The 19,055-nt window shown below is 40.2% G+C and overlaps 2 protein-coding genes and 1 long non-coding RNA gene across 9 annotated transcripts in view; 2 read left to right on the forward strand and 1 right to left on the reverse strand.

The window, feature by feature from the left end:
• Nucleotides 1-19,055, forward strand: part of LOC123961955 (inositol hexakisphosphate and diphosphoinositol-pentakisphosphate kinase 2-like) — a 318,451-nt gene that overhangs the window by 158,903 nt on the left and 140,493 nt on the right. The gene's annotated exons all lie outside the window — the stretch shown is intronic.
• LOC123961982 lies at nt 7,942-10,529 on the forward strand. The gene is made up of 3 exons (XR_006822814.1): nt 7,942-7,991; nt 9,228-9,285; nt 9,797-10,529. It is a non-coding gene; the product is annotated as an uncharacterized LOC123961982 (long non-coding RNA).
• On the reverse strand, nt 13,831-15,376 carry lg22h11orf96 (linkage group 22 C11orf96 homolog). The gene has a single exon (XM_046037835.1). The coding sequence runs from the start codon at nt 14,997-14,999 to the stop codon at nt 14,619-14,621; it is 381 nt and encodes a 126-aa protein (XP_045893791.1). The 5' UTR covers nt 15,000-15,376; the 3' UTR covers nt 13,831-14,618.

A 19,055-nucleotide genomic window follows, 5' to 3' on the forward strand; every position in this document is an offset into this window, starting at 1 on the left:
ATATATATATATATATATATATATACATACATACATACACACACACACACATATATATATACACACACACTCACACAGAGTGAATTTAACGCTTCAGTTCACATCAAAAGGGACCTTTCCTATGCTAATTTCATTTAAAAATTAAAGACGTTATTATTAATAGTTAGCTCACAGGAAGTGGCTACTCACACACCTCTTTCCCTCCCTCTCCTCGCCCACTCAGGCTGAGCCACCCACGCTGTACTTCAATCCTCAAACGGATCCTCTTTTTGTCCTTGTTAATTTGTTAAAAAAAAAAAAAACTAAAAAAAAAAAAAACGGAGGCGGGAAGTATTGAAACGTATATTTTTTTTTTATCATTTTTTTATACCCCCACCTCTAGGGTTGGGTATCCCTTAAAATTTTATGATACCAGTACCAAACCCAGTACCCTTAAAGTGATACCAATACCAATTGAGTACTTCATTCGATACATTGCATAAAATGTCACCTGTTGACATGTCACCTGATTGGTAACTTATTATTATTTTGGACAAGCAAGGTTATCTAAATTTGAATGAGAGAGGAGTGAAAAAGTTTAGTGACCAAATAAGTTGTGGGAAACAAATTTAAGGTATTTTTTATACTTGGGCTGAAAGTAAACAGCGAAAGATAAGTTTATTAATTTTCGATCAATAAACTGAAAGATCTCCTCGAGTGCTTTTTCCTTTAGTGGTGAGCCGCAAACCTCCAAAAATACGACAGTCAGTATAAATATCTGTTTAAACTACACTAAAGATATAAAGAGAGGAAAAGAGAGACTGTATGTCTAGCCGATCAAACTAACTACACGTCACGCAGCTGCAGCCGGATGCTCTGTGAGTAAAATCAGATGATCGCTGCTGCGCCACGAAAGCGTTTCATTGATGATGGAACGCAGCAATCGATCAGTGGCAAGTGATGTGAAGAGCAAATAAAAATGTACAAAGAAGTGTTAAATGACACCAGAAGATGAAACCAACGGAAAGCCAAGCTTGTGGTCATAAACTTGCAACAGTGACAAACATGCGACCGGAGCCGAAGGTGAGTGGCTGTTAAAATCACGCTTTGACTCCACGCGTGCACACCTTTTTTTTTTTTTTTTAAAAATACAGTTTATGATGCAGGCAAATAAGGAGAAAAAAAAGACGTGTTCTTCTCTTTCTTTCAGTGTGTTGCTTGCGTGTTGAAGATTGAAGTACTGGTTTGACTGGAGACGTTTCGGTTCTACTCGATACCAGGCTGTTTCGGTCAGCGATACCCATCCCTACCCACCTCCCTCCGCACGGTTCGGCATGCACGCTCTGGATTGATTGCAAAGTTTAACCATCACAGTATAAGAAAAAGTTTTAAATTAATAAATATATAATATTACATCATGATGCAGCGCTGCAGCGCTGCAGTGAAAAGACAGAGAAGTCCGATGCATGCTGTGTTTAAGCGCAGTGAGTGCAGTAAGGGGAGAGCAGCAAAGTCGTCACTGCAGCCCCACACACTTACCGTGGGAGGATCTCATCTTGAAGGAACCTTGCTAGGCAAACTGGGTCTTTTGTAAGTGAGATTATCCGGAGCATTTCAGCCACCTGATGAACAGGAGAGGTTAGAAATTAATTGTTTATGCTAGCTCTTTGAAATTTTTTACCTTTTTCCTCAACTGTACCAAGGACTCAAAAGAGAGCATCTCACCTCCTCTGCCATCTGATCAACATCCAGAGAGTCAGACTGCTTCGAAGAGAAAAGTCTGCACAGCTCCAGCCTCAGAAATGCCTGAAGCTGGCACCTAAGAGATAACCTGTGTTACTGACACCGAAATATAACTGACATGACTTTGGAATAGAAAGAATAAAATTATGTCCTTAACCTTTATTTATCAAGGAAAATTTGCACACGTTTATATCTGCAATAACCAGCCACAAACAGACATACACAAACAAGTACACTTTGCACACCTGGCAGAGAGCCAGTATAACCACAGCCAGGCATTTAAAAAGCTGTTCAATTAGCTGAGTTTTAGGGACTCTAAAAACAAGACAACACACAAAAGGTAGAAAGTACTCACTCTCTGACTTTGTCATTAACATCAGCAGCCGTGCCATAGAGCTGCCTGATTGATTTACTTGTCTTGAAGAGGTGCTGCTGGACCAACAGAAAGGTCTTTACCTACAAAAAAATTGTAGATATACAAATGAATGTCCCCCGCGACCCGACCCCAGATAAGCGGGTGAAGATGGATGAATCTGTCAAATTGGATTTCAGTGTACTTTATGTGATGTACTGAATGCTTTTGTTATCCTGATAAGAAACGTTTCTGCAAATTATATCAACATTTTCATTTTTTCTATCAATTCATCCACGATCAAATAATAATAACCAGTCTGCTGAAAAGATGAAAATGGGTCAGGTCACAATCTTGAAATACATTTTAGCCACAATGTGTCTCACCTCCATGTCTGATTCTGCCACGAGGAAGGTTTTCACAGCAGACAGGAGCTGCTGGACACCAGTGAGGAGGGACGAGTCTCTCTCTGCCACAGTCTTCTCATAACTGGACTTCAGATGGGACAGCAGCTCTGCCTCACTAGTGAAACCTGGGAAAGGAGAAACATGATTTGACTACTTAACTTGATTTGTTATTATACCAAAAGGTAGAGTTCGACACTGTGGGAAATAGGCTTACTCGCTTTCTTTTAGAGATAGACTGTTGAGTGTTGTAACGTTTTAAACAGCGACACTCACTGATAGTGTTTGCTCCAGCAGATTTGTTCCTGTCACTTGACCGTCTCTTCCCTGGTCTGTCTGGGCCCCTGCCCTCGGCCCCCAGTTGCTCAGCCTCGACCTGGTTCTTTTGGGCTTTCACATTCAGCCGGGCCACATTCAGCATCTGCAGGGAGCGGCTCATGGTCTTCATTTTCTGTTTCACTGGTGTGCGATGGGCGCCACCTGTAGATCAAAGATTGGAAGTATTTTTTGACATCGAATGTCCCCTTCTAAAGAGATAAATTTGCGACAACAAAATAAACCTGAGCAAAACTGAACTTTTCTACAATATTGTAAAGATGCACCTGTATATTGGCCATCGGCCACCCTGCTCTCTAAGGATCGGCATGGGCCATTGAAAAACCCATATCGCTCGACCACTACCCAGGAATATGCATAAAGATGAGGCTTTCTCACGTTTCTTTCCCCTCTTGGCATCTGCGCCCCGGGATGTTTCATACAATTCAGCCAGACCACCAATCAGTTCCTGCTGTAGGGCAGACAACTCCTCCTCTTCTCTCTGCTCTGGCACTGCATGCAGCAACCTGTCCAACAAAGCAAGCAAAACATCAGGACCACATGTCACTTTCTATGCCAAGATTGAGTTTGTTTTAGGTTGCCTTTGATTATTTTTAGTGTTTAAATCTTTAAATAATTCTTACTTCAAACGCACTACATACATTTTGAAACCATAATCTTACCTCATTGACTCCATTAAATGGGGGCTCACTCCTGCCTGGTCTGACTGAGGGAACCAACTTTCCAACACACCTGTTGTCAGCAGGCAATGGCTGACCTCCTGCTGAGCCCACTCAGGAACTTGATGATCATTTGACTGGACTGAAGAATAAAAAAAAAAAAACTGAAATAAACAGCTAGCAATACAACATGTAACGTAAAAATAAAACTATACTGCTACCATCACATCACTCAAGTTTCGCTACATCTAATATTTGCAATTTCAGATTTTATGGACTAGGAACGTAAAAATACCAAAAGACAGGCAGTGAATGATCAACCATTACATACAAAAAAAATATATATATTTGAAAAGAATACCATTCTATTCAAGTATACTGAATGTAACCAATGAACTGTGTACATTTACCAGCTACAAATCAACCCAAAACCTCTTTTGTTTATACTTTATATTTATTTGTGTGTTTGCCAGAATTACTGATAAATTCAGGCAGAAATTTTCCCCAAGATATGAGTTTGATGTTTTGAGGCCTGAATGTTACTATTCTGTCCTCACCATCAACACTGTCACCATCCTCCTTCATGATGTCATAAACTACTCCCAGAACACTGCTCACAACATCTGGCAGTTCAGCTGAGCTTTCTGCTGTGGCAGGGGCAATGGTTTCCATAGTCAGAAACTGGTCATGCTGACTTATTCCAGACTGGAGAATGGTGAGCAGAGCTGTAGAGTGTGATAAGGCGGAGAGGACAGCCGTGTACACCAGGCCACTGTCATTTACCTCAGAAACCTGCAGGAAAAAGCAAAAGATGGAGACATGAGAGAAGTGAATCAGTAAATGATGCAGTGATCTAATGGCTCCAACTGACCCTCTATTCCACGGGGTGATTGGCATGCCAATATACTGATGTCCAGACAGTATGTAACAACATCCAGTTCATTAACAGTTATTGTGGAAAGAAGTTTTGAAATGCAATTTTTTGGTGTACTGTCTGTCGTTCAACTTGTCTTGTATACTTGTGTTTGAGTGCTTTGCATTCTTCCAATTGACATAATAAAAAATAAATAAACAACAACATTTGGTCCTTTGTTCTGAATGACTTGCATGAAAACCTGACATATACTGTTGATAATGGCATCTGAAAGACTTTATACTATTAAACTACATTGTAGCATACCAAAACAAAATGTTTATGGAAATGGAAAGCAGATCACAAACAACTGCTGATGTTGTTATTTTGTAGATTTTTTCAAAAGGAGTCCAACTTAAATCACATTAATTCATCCCCTTTTTTGCAGTCTAAAATGTATTGTTTATAGTTTTATATTATTAAAAGGGGGAGAAATAGGGTCCAGATCAGATATCAGAAATGCTTTTTTGTCTTTTTGGCCAATTGGAGCATGTCAATGTCTTGTCTGATTGACAGCAGCTGTCAACAAACACGTGCTGTGGCCTAAATGTCATGGGCAGACAAAGCGTTGTTACTGGCAATGAAGAGTACGGACTACACCTGCATCTAACCAGACTGAAGTGTCATATGATGGGAATTGGGCACAATCTGCGCATTAGCACCTTGTGTAAAACAGCACTGTTGTGTTTGGATGTCTCACCATATGCAGAGCATGAGAGGACAGTTCCATCAGGAGATGCTGGAAGGCAGCAGCTTCCTGGTCAGTGCTGCTGGAGCACTGAAGCACCCATGACTCTGTGGAGGTCTGTGTCAGTGAAGAGGCATGCCAACCCTGCAGCACTCCTTTCAGACACACTTCCACCGACTCTGGGAGAAGCCTCTGTCTGCGAGACACAGGCTCAATCATGATGCCACAGCTCTGCGTCACATCACCTGGTTGGGTGAAGAATAACACAACACACATGAATAATGGAAGTTCTCTCTCAACTTTATGTTTAATGTGCTTAATTTCATTATTTATGCATTACATAATTCCCACTGTTGTGTTAGGTTCATGTTCAGATTTAGCCGTCTAAAAGGAGTTCCCTTCCATGTAAACCAACCTTGCTCCCACCGCAGAAAACCTCCTATGACAGGAAAAGCAAGGCGGTAGAGCCTTTCAGAAGACAGCAGGTATCCAATACTGGACCTGAATGGAAAGGCCTCTCCCATGAAGCCTGAGTCTGTCTTTTGAGTGCAGCAGAGGTTCAGCAGTACAACCACGGGGATCACTCTGCCACCAACCTGAGCTAGGACCTCGGACAGCTTATCAAAGCCGAGGTGATCCTCACACCTCATGACCTGTAATAAGACAAAAGAAGATGCTTACATCAGTGAAAGGGGGAATTTGTTTTAACAGCTACTTGGCAGGTAAATATCTGGAAGTGGATGTTTAGCCATTTTAGCCATTGAAAATGTCACACTGACTGGTTAAACTGTAAAGAACATAAGGTTAGTTTGGGTTAACCATGCATGTTTAAAAACATCTACAAATGTTGCAATGCTGGTCCTGTTTTGGCTACATAAGTAGTAAACTTTAGATCCTATTTAAAGTTGATTTGCAAAAACAACAACTGGGTCATACAAGTGGTGAGTGACAAGGAAAGGGAAATGCCAAAATAAAGTGTCAGAAAATCATAAATGCATCTCTGCATAGTTTCTACAAGTCTCTGGAACTCTGCTGGAGGGATGAAAGGCATTGTTCCATATGATATTTCTACATTTGATGATAATTGTGAAAGGTGCTGTCCAACACATCATTCCAAAATTTACCCTAGGGGCTCAACTGGGTTAAGATCTGATAACCACAAAGGCCAAAGCACATATCACATCACAGGCCACACTCATATAATTCAGTTACCCTGTGTGCATTTTCTTTCACCACTATTTTATTAATTCTTCGCTTTATATTGTCACCCTTCTCTAGCTCAATACGCGAAAAAGTGTCACACACAGTAACTTACATGTTGTCATTCCTGTTCCTAGAGGCTGCTTTACAGTTAAACGAACTTCTATGACTACATTAATTACCTGTGTGACACTAACCTATTTAACATGATATTCATGATACTAGTGATTTTGTTCTCAAATGCCATAACAACAACAACCAGTATGGTTACACAAATAGTACAAAAATGAGCAATGTTTAAATGCAAATGATTTGTTATGAAGTTACAGATGTATAAATATTGTGATTATTTTTCAAAAATTACTCTTGTTGGTGCCTAATGGTAATATTCTACATTTGCTACAGTACTCTGTGCTGTACTGACCTGGACATGTGATCTACTGTCGATCCAGTGAACTACAACCTGTCGCTGAACCAGCATGTCGTGAAGACCCCTGGACATAATGTGATCTGCCACATCGGTTGTCAGGTCATGACTTCCCAAAGAAAGATAGTCCACAAGTTGTGTCCTGGTACGCGGGCACTTCGAGACAATAAACACCACATTCCTCCCGTTGTTTGAAATATCATCCTCCTGTGAAACACTGGGCTTTCCAGCTCGGCTCGACTTCCTGGGCCTCAGGGACAGTTTTGTGGGAGAGGTGATGTCTGGTCTGTCCCATTGGAAGTCCAGCAGGGTTTCTTTGAGTGCGTTTTGAAGTGAAGCAGATTGACTGGATTGCTGCTTCAGCTGAGGAGGGCACGGTTTATCCTTCACGTCAAACTTGGCTTCAAACTCCATTTCGAAGTCCTCAAAAAGTTTGTGGCGAAGCTCCTTGAAGTCTGATCCCCTTGATATGAGGCTGGCATTACGACCAGTCTTAGATTGAAAGAATTTATAACCCCAGCGCACTTTGTCAAATCCATACTTGCAGCTAAAATGCAGAAGAATTTGTAATATTCCTCGTTTCACTAACATTAGATTATTCCGGGCACCCACCTGATCGCCTGAATCGTGATCTCCATAATCCACATCGATAACAAAAACCAAGTTGTGTAAAGCCATACCGTCAACAGCAGTATCCTCAAAGACAGTGAGTGGCTCCGGAGCCCTTAACTCAACGATAAGCCATGAAAACAGGTCAGTCACTATTTAACAAATTTGCTCCAAAGGGTTGTTCATTGTGTAACGTTATGGGAGCAGGGACGCCATTTATAGCTGCCAACATAAGGACACTTCATGTTTCCTCGCTAGCCCGCCAGCTAGCTATCGTAGCTACCAAGACTCAAGTTAACGTAATGACAAATTAGCTTCGGCTAGTGTGACATTGGTTTAGCGCTCGCTGATGTTTAAAATAACTTTGCTCCGGAATAAAAGCTTTCAGACTGCTTAAAGTTTCCATATAACACTGTTACCTAAACGCTTCCACATTCGCCATTTTCTCGTCGCTGTTAGTCCTCAACGGTTCGCGCTCCTTCAACGAGAGCCCACCCGTTCGCTGTGATTGGTTACATCCTGTAACAACAACAACCTAATTGGCCAAGAATAAGGCGTAAGCTAGCCGGCGATTCGCCAGAACTCTCTTGTTAGCTTTTCATTGGGCTAATGCACCATTAATCAAACTGGACTGAATTGTACCACGTGACACAAGAACAGGCAGGAACACTTGATTGGCAGGTAGCACTTGTATTTAACTTTTAAAAGCTACTCGTTGGTAATACGTTATGTATATCTTGACGTATCGGGTAACATCAACTTGAAAATCAAAGACATACGTCGACCTGTTAGTCTTTGAGTTAGCAGCAGTGTCATTTTGTTAAACTTAACCCAGCTGCTCTATATAGCTAACATTAGCCACTGCAAAGCATTGTGTTAAACTTCTGAGATCCAGACACACGAGCCAGACACCACTGCTCCCTTTCTGTACGACAAATTGCCCCGGGGATAATAAAGATCCTTACTTTACAACTTTTGCATAAGTACGTAAATTAATTTTCACTTTCAAATGGTTTAAGTAAATATTTGCCCCAGCCACAACAAGTGAACTTAAGTAAAAAAGCCACATGGATACATTATAAAAATATGTTAATATAATAAGATAAGGGTTGATTTGATTAAATATTTTCTTGAAATTATTTTGAAAAGTTTGAACTTCCACATTGGACACTGGGGGATACAATGCACACTGCTGTACCACAGATATTTTAGGACTGGGAAAATCAAGGCAAACTAATCTTGAGGTGAGACATCAGAGGGCACTATTCTTTGGCATTTATGCATATGGCATTTGACATGTTTGAAATGTTGAACATATTTGGTATTTCAACTAAAGCCTTTGTATACCCAGCCTGCTGTGTGCGTGTTTAAAAGAATGATACCAAATAAAAATGGGCAAAGGACAGATTTTTTTTATTGTGTTTGTCCACTGATGACTATCTACTATCCAAATAAAGCAGTGAGAATGAGAGCTTGGCATCCTCAACCATTCTCTCTCTCACTACCTAAAGTGGAAAAACTGTCAGTCAGAGCAGTATTTGGCTTTGATCTGGAGGTCTGGGTCTTCTCACTAGTAATTCCATGTTCCCTCAAGTTTTAAGCAAAATAGGATGCAATGAGTGTGGCCTACAGTTGGTTTTCCATTTGTATAAAATCAATAATAAACCTTCCAAGATTAAATAAAGTTTCAACTTTATTCAGCAACATTTATCTTATGAGTTTTTTAATAAAAATCACAACATAACATGTATTACTATTTTTTTTTTTTCTTAAAACCTAGAAACAGCTATGACCAAAATCCTCGAATCAGGCAAGATCATCTTTAAGTACACAGACCGACAGAGACCCAGTATATCTCAGATAATTAGTCAGAGTACGTGGTTGGACTAAGTGTATCATCGTTCTGCTTCTCCCTAGGGCTTGAGGGAAAACCAGAAAAAGAAAGATTTAAGGAAATAGAACACTGTTGGAGGAGGTATGTGGGTCACCTTCTGTTTTGCATCCGAAATTACCTCTTTTCTGCAGCACCAGGGGGAGATGAAGAGCTTGGAAATGCTTTGAAATAGAGAGAGGGGAGAGATGAAAGAAGCCCGAATGTTCCATACTCTACTTTCTGTGTTCCACCAGACACCCCCTAAGTCATGAGACCAGGATGTAGGTCATGGACAATTGAGGGAGCATGCCGCTGCAACATACACACTTGCATACACATATGGATGCACAACTACCGTGTGCATGTTGACACACACGTAAAAGTGTACATTCATGCACTCCACTGTTGGTTATCTCTGGTTATGGGTCAAATGTCATGTGTAACATTGCTGGAGTAAGCAGTCATTGTAAATATTCCCTTGGGAGTGAAACACATTTTATGGTCTCACTCACAGGGTTATCATATAGTTACTACAGTACAGTGGTCCAGAGTGAAATGTCTCCACAACTATTGGATGGACTGCATAAAAAGGTTGTACTTTCTTGCTCCCCAGAGGGTGAATCCTGATTAACTTGGCAAAGTCGGACGACCAAGTTGTGCGTAGGAATACAGAAGTTCTATGGAAAAGGAAATGGCTGTCGGATGGCAACGTAAAGAGCTAAAAATATTCAAAATATAGAGTACACTTGAACTTTTTCAGTGGGCCTTCTGCTAGGTGGTTAAAATAAGTTTTGCTTCTGACCCTTTCCACAGAAGTATACACTGCTTCTGTGCCGGTACAACTCTGCTTCTCCAAATTGGGGAAGCACCAACCGCATCTACTTCAGGTCTGACGGTAGTGACTATGGATAAGTACCTCATACAGCCCCACTTCAAATATTCCAAACTATCCTTTTAATTGACACCAACCAGGCATGTGGTCATCATACATCCATTGCTATAAATGTCAATAGATTCATTAAAATGCAATTAGGGTGAGTGTGTGGATGTGAGTTCTCGGACAGAAACAGCAACAAACATAACAACTGAAAAAACAGGCTGCTCACTATAGTGTTCTACAGGCTGTGGGTGGAATCACTGAGCAGATGCTTTCTTCTCGGCAGTGAGGACACTTGTTCCAAAGCAAATATTGTACCAGATATTATTCATGGTGACCTGTGGATGAGTGCATCATTAAAGCCTTGCCAAGATGTAAATGAAGTCTTCTTTACGTCACTGAAGTGGTACAGACTTCATTCAGTGCCATCTTGATAACCTTTTTCTAATCCTACTGACCCAAAAATAAATCCTTCTGTCCCTACAGACCTGTCTACTGGCTTGAGTTTGTATTGTAAACAAGGAAGAGAACTGGCTTGTTTTGGTACATTTTGTAATAATGTGGCACTTAGAGTACTTACCAAATAAATTAAATCTGGTGTACTTACTTAAGAATGATGAGAAAATAAAAAAATATGTTGAACACGTAATTAAAAAAAGAATATAAAAGGTATATTTTACTATACAAAAGCCCTGTGCCAGATACACAGTCGTGGCAAACTAGAGAAGCATTACAAAATAAAATAAGTTCATTAAAAGAGTTAAAATAAATTGCTTTTGAGAGACCAGAATATTCTTTTCACATAAAGCAAGCAACAATTACAGTGTTTGTTTTATGCTTATATGTTTTTTTTCTTAAATGCATCAGCTGTCTCTATCTTGAAGCCCAGTTTATCTTAGTGGTCTGTGATTCATAATAAAAGCCAATACTACACTCACTGTTTTAGGCTTAAAGAAAGTGTGGGACGTTAACCCATCTTGGAGAGTGATGATATTGTTTATATAATGTCTGTTGTTATGTTAACAAAGCTGTAAGTTCCTCTTTCACAAACAGTTTAACTGCCTGACTCATTCTCTAGTACTGAGCGATGACTTATAGTTTTCATGAAGCTGAGCTGTTCTTACTGTAATCACACTGGATCATTTAATATAAAATTATTTTCCTGTTGACTAGCACAGAGTGGTTATACTGAGGTTTGTGTTATTTACTTTTTATTTTAACTACTGCTGATCCCGTGTAGAAGATCATTACAGTAGTCATTACAGTAGTACACTTGTGAGCAGTTGTGATTCCTTTAAAACATCTTGGCATTGCACCTACAATAAGGAAAAAAACATTGGCACTTTTACAAGATTATGTACTTTCAGTTTCAGATGACCCTTAGTCATTTTGATGCTTTGTGGTTGTTTGCTGGCCAAATATTGTGTCTGTACAGTTTGTTCCATGTGCTACAGGTTCTATTTAACAGATGATTGCCCTTTTATGCTATTTTATCTGCTGCCAGCTTGTTCACAAAGACATTATGCACGTGACAGAGTTGCATGACCCCTCTTGGAACACTTCTATACTGGTTTCCTGTTGATTATAAAATTTAACAGACTGCTTTTAGGCCTTTGCTAGGTCTGGTTCCTACCTCAGATCTTGCCAGGAGTGAAGGTTTAACCTTTAAGGAATTGGAGTGCAATCTCCGTACTCTAAGAAAAAAAGAAATGTGATGAAGCCTTTGGTGTCTAGGCACTGGGCTTTAAATTCACAACTTTTCATTTTGAGGTAAATTTACAGTTAATCTTCACAATTGTAAAAATCAGTCATTCTGTGTGCAAATGTGGAGTATAATCACTCTTTATACCATGTATTTGTTTCTGTTATGCAGTTAGAATCAGACAGAGAAACTAATTAGGAAGGGAGTATCCTCATAAATAAGATTTGGTGGGGGAGAAATAATGTTAGATTAATTTGTGATGCTCTTGCACACACCCTAATCTCCTGTGCAACATAAAAACTACACAGCAAATTGAGAAGAGTTAAATTCTTGGTGTTAGTGAAATTTGAGTCACAGCAGAGTAAATTATACTCTGGCTAGATTCAAATCCATTATATTTGACTCTCAGTTGATAAGTAGTTGGTGTCAAAACTGAGTGTAAAAACCAAGTGTCACTAAATCAAAGTGTAATTGTATAAATATTAACTCTGAACTTCTTACTCGTAACTCCTGGCTTTTACACTTGAAGTGTTCATGTCAGCCCGCCCCCACTGCGTACACACACCTATAGGCTGAAGCAAGGAGAGTCTTCATGAAAGCACTCCACTGACTGCAGCGAAACGGGACCTGCTTTTGACCTGGGTCTAAACTTTAACACTGTTTGATAAGTAAATGAAGTCGTATATGTTAATGTTATATTTTACATTGATATTGCTCTACTGGCCCCAATGGGAGCCATCACCACCATGACTTAAACTTATGTCGCCATACTGTGACTAGCCACCCCAACACCTGTCAAACAAGCAAGCGATTAGCATGCATACCTAATCTGCTCATTCTGTTACATTTTTAATGTAATGCAATAAATTTTTTTGAGGTGCAGGTGCTAAGATAAATGTTTTAAAACACCAAACATGACCACCTTTATTTGACAAACTTTATTTTCCAAGATTCTTTTTTAGGAATATAGAGCTGTTGAGCTGTATTTACAACTTTAAAATGTTATGGAGAGATGACACAGAGGTATGGAGACCTTTCATGTGCTATCATCTAGTCTTTGTCCATCCCCCCTGTTGGTTGGGAGACAGGAAGTGGCTGTTGTTAATAGAAGGCCAACAAAATATACAAATATGAGAAGTGTGTGCACACATTAATATGTATGTTAGTTGAAAGGAAGGATGTAATATTCTGTATTTTTCTTATTGTCAACAAATACCATGAAAAGACCTAAACCAACAATGAACTGATTCAAACAACTATCACCTACATAGTCTGATATAGTGTATTCCTCAGTGCCATAGACTTTCATTGCTGGTACAAAAACTATTAAAAACTAAACTACATTTACTTAATCAGAGTCTATTTTTAGTCAAGTCACATGCAACCCATGCAGGTTCTCAATTAAAGCCCCTGCAGCATTGTCTCCATCTGCAACACGCTGCTGACTCGTACTCAGATAGAAGTCATGCATCACGTTTCACTTGACACCAAGTGGATTAGGAAAGTAGGGTTATTAGGAACAGCAGGGATGGCTGTATCGTCTCTCTGTGAGACTCCGGAGGGCACTTCTCTCTGCAGGCTGGTAGTTGTTGTGGCTGAGTTTGCTGATGAAAACCTGACATTACTGAAAGTGCGTCACCAGCAAAGCAAGCACGCAGTAGACGCAGTTTAAGTATTTAATGTTTACATATGGGTCAGACATCAGTTTATCTTAACAATAACATTGGAGATGGACAGCCAGGAAAGGCTAAATATCACTTCCCACTGTCTTGTAACTTCTTCCTTTATGTATTCCTGATTTTGTCATAAACCTTTCTGAAGGGATTTTATGTCTTGACCTATGATGTCTCTGCCGTACTTCAACCTTTCAGGGTATGTGTTTTCAGATCCATTGTCTTGGGGCGGAGACTTATTGAGCTTTGCACCTCTTGTCATTGTTTACTTAAAAATCAGGTTGGATTGTTGTAGTAGCCAGCTCAATTGTCAAAAACATAATTAAATTTCATTCACGACTAATAGATTTTTTTAACAGCGCTTCCTATAAAGAAATTAAAATAGAAAATGACTCAAAATACTTGAAAATATTTATTAAAGTACATATAACAAATATTGTAATATATATGTATAAAGTGAAATATACAGTATAAATGTTATGATTTTTTGAAGTCAAATTGACTTTAAAAGTCAGAAAGGGGAATAAAATATCACATCTACAACTCCACTTGGTTATGACCAAAATAAAAGAATAAATAAATACATTTAAAAAGCCTTTTTTTGCTCAGGAATTCACCGTGAAGCTGGAAAACAAGAGCTTGAACTCCTGACAAAGCTTTGTAATGATACTCTACTGCTTCAGTGACAGCCAGGTCACTTTCAATGCTCAGTACATTGCTTAGTCAAAGTATGTACAGCATGGTAAGTCACAATACGAACATTTTCATGGTGACTGGTCAAGTAGAAAAATCTAGATTGAAACAAAAATACTTATACAACTTTAAAATGGAAAAATATCAACCCTCTTTGCTCACTCATTTTTTCCCCTCAAAGAAATCTACAGTAGAAAAGGAATATGAAGAGTGGTGTGTTCAACACTGTGTCATCTGCTACTTTTATACTCATCATTACCTAAACAGCAGTATAACCAGCCTGTGGCTTCTTTGCAGATATGCGTCAAGTGCATCTCCGAGCTATATACTGTATGTTGATATGTTAGTATATATTAAATGCAGACTTTTGTATGGCAGCAGTAGCTTACACACACAGGCCAGTTTGATTCAGTTCAGTTGGACTCCATTCGAAGCGGCGTCAAGGCGAAGCGGGGAACATGGGTGCCAGGAGATGGGCATGTCCCACTCCTCACTGGGTTGAGTCGGAGTCACTGGAGTCCAGGCTGGCCTGTGTTTGTGTGGGGGTGCAGCTGTGATGGGCAGCCGGTGGACAATGGAGGGTCTGTGTGCTCCGCCGCAGATTCTCCAGGGACTGCAGGAAGGAACGACGTGCCCTCTCCTCCTCCAGGGGTGAGGAACCCTCTTCTTCTACCTCTGCGATCTCAGCAAAAGTGACAGGCTGTGTTTTGAAGCGAGCCTCGCGAGATCGGCGGGTGCGGCTCTTGCCTCTTGCTGGGCCCTTGGGGACAGGCAGCTGTTGGGGAAACTCCTCCATGGCTGAGGCCATAAGGTGAGCTGGCAGGACATGGAAGCCAGAGGCCTCCATAACCATCTGACGCACAGCAGCCATTGGTAAAACAGAAGCCCAAATGGGAACTAAATTAAATCTAGTTTAAATCAAATGTAACACCAAGTGTTAACACAGCTGGAAGAACACAGCTGCTCGTCTCAAACTTGTCTTCTCTTGCTCTTTCTGGTACCTTGTCCTATTCGAAGTGGAGTCTGTCTCAGGAGCAACAAAGCAAGAGTTCTTCCAAAGTCAAGCCAAACAAACACTCCTCAAACCTCCGAATCCAGGCTCATTGACGATTACCACTACCTTTAAGCTGCTCTGGTCAGCCTCTGCTCTGGTCAGCCTCTGCTAATGCTTCTGTTTCAACTCTGCTGGTGCCTGATGTCTCTTTTCTCTCTGGCTGTTTCTCGTTTTTTCTGTGAGAATCTCAGTCAGCTGAGGCTAATGCCACAGACAGCTCCAGCACTCTCTTTTATAGCAGCTCACTACCCACTCAGTCTCTCTCTCTTTCCCCTCTCCCCATGTTTGCCAGGTCCCTCCCACTTCATCTCTCTCCGTCATGGTTCCGGCCTTCAGAGCAGTCAGTCAGTCAGTCACCCCACCAAAATAAACATATGAGGAGAGAATATCTGTGTGTTGTGTGGGCTTGGATGTAAGGCCTTTGATGGATTTGAGAGAGGGTAGATAGATTTAGAGACAGTGGGAGAGAAAGACAGTTGAGACAGAAATGGAGATGTAAAATGGAGTGACACAGAGTAAGATGGGCAGAACAGAGACAACAAAGAAGAGAATTAGAGCAGGGAGAAAAGTGGACCAAACCAAAGTCAAGGCAGAGAAACACAAACATTTTTATTACAAAATGCAGGACAGGGTCCTTTGGACAGACCAGGGTTAGAAAGAAAGAAATAGCTATCTTTGTCGTGCTTATAATATGAGACAATTACAGAGGTGTTGATTTAACTCCTCATGTATGTTCTTTGTGGTGTTTTTTTTTCACATTGCATGTCCATTTTACTGTCTGACTTATGTATTACCACATAAATGATTCAATGATTAAGGAACAGATTGCCTGAAGATTGAGGATTTGAGTGAGAAACAGCATCCAGCCAAATGAAGGTAAATCTCTATCAATTAAAGAGTTTAAAAAGTAAAGCATTTCAATATGCAACCATGGGTGTAGTTACCTTTATGTGGAGCACTATACTGTATATCCACTGTTTACAATTAATTTCCTTTTCTTCATTTTTGCACCATTACTGACATATTGGAGCCAGAAACCACTATTTTTATTTGCAGGCCATAGTCACTGTTGCAGTCCAAAATTAACAAGCTGTTTTTAATACAGTGTTACTGCTGTATATATGTAAACATGACTGCGTAAGGGATAAACAATGTCAGGGAGTTGTGTTGGTACAACCACCTCATCTCTTACAATGTGGATGTGGCAGACACACATGCATATTTGCACACATAGACCAGTCATAAGCTGAATGTTCAATGACAAGTAGACAAATCCACCTGGACTGGATCGCTTTGGACTGTGGGACAAAAGAAACTGGAGCGCTCTGAGGAAACCCAGACACTGTATATACAGAAAGAACATGCAACAAAAGGTGAAAGGGCTTTAAGGCAGTAGTGCTGACATCAGTTAACATCAATTAATCAATGTCACTTTAATTAGTATAAATAATGCACACAAAGACTATCACCAAGACTTTATCAGCTTTTGCCAATGTGAGCTACTAGGTCAGCTGTAGCAGAAAATTGAGATTTCTTTATGACACAAAACAAAAAGAGGATATTGTTCTTCGAGCATAATCGAATCTAAAGCCTTTAAGAGGCTTCAGAGCTGGTGTTACACAGCATTCCCATGAGACATTTGGCATCCATCACATTCACAGACAACCACTACCTAGGTTGCAATGTTGTGGGAGTATCTCAGTGTTTGTGTACCAAATTAAGTCTATTAATAAATTATGTTTACTAGCATTTTTCTGATGGGCTGGGTTATTATATTTTCTAACACTAAAGTCCAAATGACTACAAGGAAAATAAATTAGTGACAAGTTTTTCACAATAACTTGAGCAATGCCGTGGAGGGAGTGGCAATGTTTGTTGGTTCAAATGAAATCTATCGGGATTGTAAAGGTGATAAATCATCGTCAGTATGGCCTATTTGTTTGTGGTACTCACAATTACTTTTAAAATTATAAATTGATGTTAAATCATAGCATCTTAATTAATTCAATCAAATGTTACACAAGCTAAATTTGGGCCAGTTTTTTATAGTTAAATCTATTCTTAATCAAGCTAGTCACAGGAAACCATTTTATGAAGAGCAACAAATGTGAACTAAAAATGGTGCTCCCTCAGAGGCCACTGCACATCTGTCTGAGTCACAAGTTTAAACACACATACACACACACACACACACACACAGTCTGCAGGTGAGCTGAGAGTCCTGTCCTAGAATCAGCCCTACATACACAACTCCCCCAAAACATATTTTTCATGTGCAGTGAGTGCATAGGCAGTTTGTGTGCAGGTAGGTAGGTAGGTAAAGAGAATTTCAACAAAAATAACACAAATGCTTATGAAATAAATTGCCTTCCCCAGCTGTAATAAAGTACAGTGTACAATGTAAAACAGATATTTGTTGCACACTGTCAGTTTATTTCAACACAGCATCAATGTGTTGAGAGCAAATATAGGGAGGTTACTAAATGAATGTGTCGGGTCCTGATTTAAACCTCCATTATCTGAAAAATATAAGAGTAAAACCAGATATTTAAGATTATTTACATTACTATTTTTTTTTTTACCTTAAAAGTAGCATTTTGAAGGCAATATTCATGAAAGTTGATATATATATATATAGGTCATAGACAGTCACACAGGATGCTCACTCTTATATGTAGTCACAGTCACAGCAGACAAGGAAACAGATACCCAAACGTCAGAGACTCACCAGAACTCACAGCATCATCCAAGTCATCTTAAGGATGAATTAAATGTCCCATCACATGGCAGTTGCTTCAATGCATTTAGGGTTGTGGTCCTGGTCAAGACAATCTCCTGAACTCCAAACTGAATGTCAGAATGGGAAAGAAAGGTGATTTAAGCAATTTTGAGCGTGGCATGGTTGTTGGTGCCAGACGGGCCGGTCTGAGTATTTCACAGTCTGCTCAGTTACTGGGATTTTCACGCACAACCATTTCTAGGGTTTACAAAGAATGGTGTGAAAAGGGAAAAACATCCAGTATGTGGCAGTCCTGTGGGCGAAAATGCCTCGTTGATGCTAGAGGTCAGAGGAGAATGGGCCGACTGATTCAAGGTGATAGAAGAGCAACTTTGACTGAAATAACCACTTGTTACAACCGAGGTATGCAGCAAAGCATTTGTGAAGCCACAACACGCACAACCTTGAGGCGGATGGGCTACAACAGCAGAAGACCCCACCGGGTACCACTCATCTCCACTACAAATAGGAAAAAGAGGCTACAATTTGCAAGAGCTCACCAAAATTGGACAGTTGAAGACTGGAAAAGTGTTGCCTGGTCTGATGAGTCTCGATTTCTGTTGAGACATTCAGATGGTAGAGTCAGAATTTGGCGTAAACAGAATGAGAACATGGATCCATCATGCCTTACCACTGTGCAGGCTGGTGGTGGTGGTGGTGTAATGGTGTGGGGGATGTTTTCTTGGCACACTTTAGGCCCCTTAGTGCCAATTGGGCATCGTTTAAATGCCACGGCCTACCTGAGCATTGTTTCTGACCATGTCCATCCCTTTATGGCCACCATGTACCCATCCTCTGATGGCTACTTCCAGCAGCATAATGCACCATGTCACAAAGCTCGAATCATTTCAAATTGGTTTCTTGAACATGACAATGAGTTCACTGTACTAAAATGGCCCCCACAGTCACCAGATCTCAACCCAATAGAGCATCTTTAGGATGTGGAGGAACGGGAGCTTCGTGCCCTGGATGTGCATCCCACAAATCTCCATCAACTGCAAGATGCTATCCTATCAATATGGGCCAACATTTCTAAAGAATGCTTTCAGCACCTTGTTGAATCAATGCCACGTAGAATTAAGGCAGTTCTGAAG

Source organism: Micropterus dolomieu, linkage group LG22, assembly GCF_021292245.1.
Source record: "Micropterus dolomieu isolate WLL.071019.BEF.003 ecotype Adirondacks linkage group LG22, ASM2129224v1, whole genome shotgun sequence".
NCBI classification, from domain to species: domain Eukaryota; kingdom Metazoa; phylum Chordata; class Actinopteri; order Centrarchiformes; family Centrarchidae; genus Micropterus; species Micropterus dolomieu.

Bases quoted from the DNA above. Each gene is read 5' to 3' on its own strand.
- lg22h11orf96 (XM_046037835.1), bottom strand. From the start codon at position 14,999: ATGGCTGCTGTGCGTCAGATGGTTATGGAGGCCTCTGGCTTCCATGTC.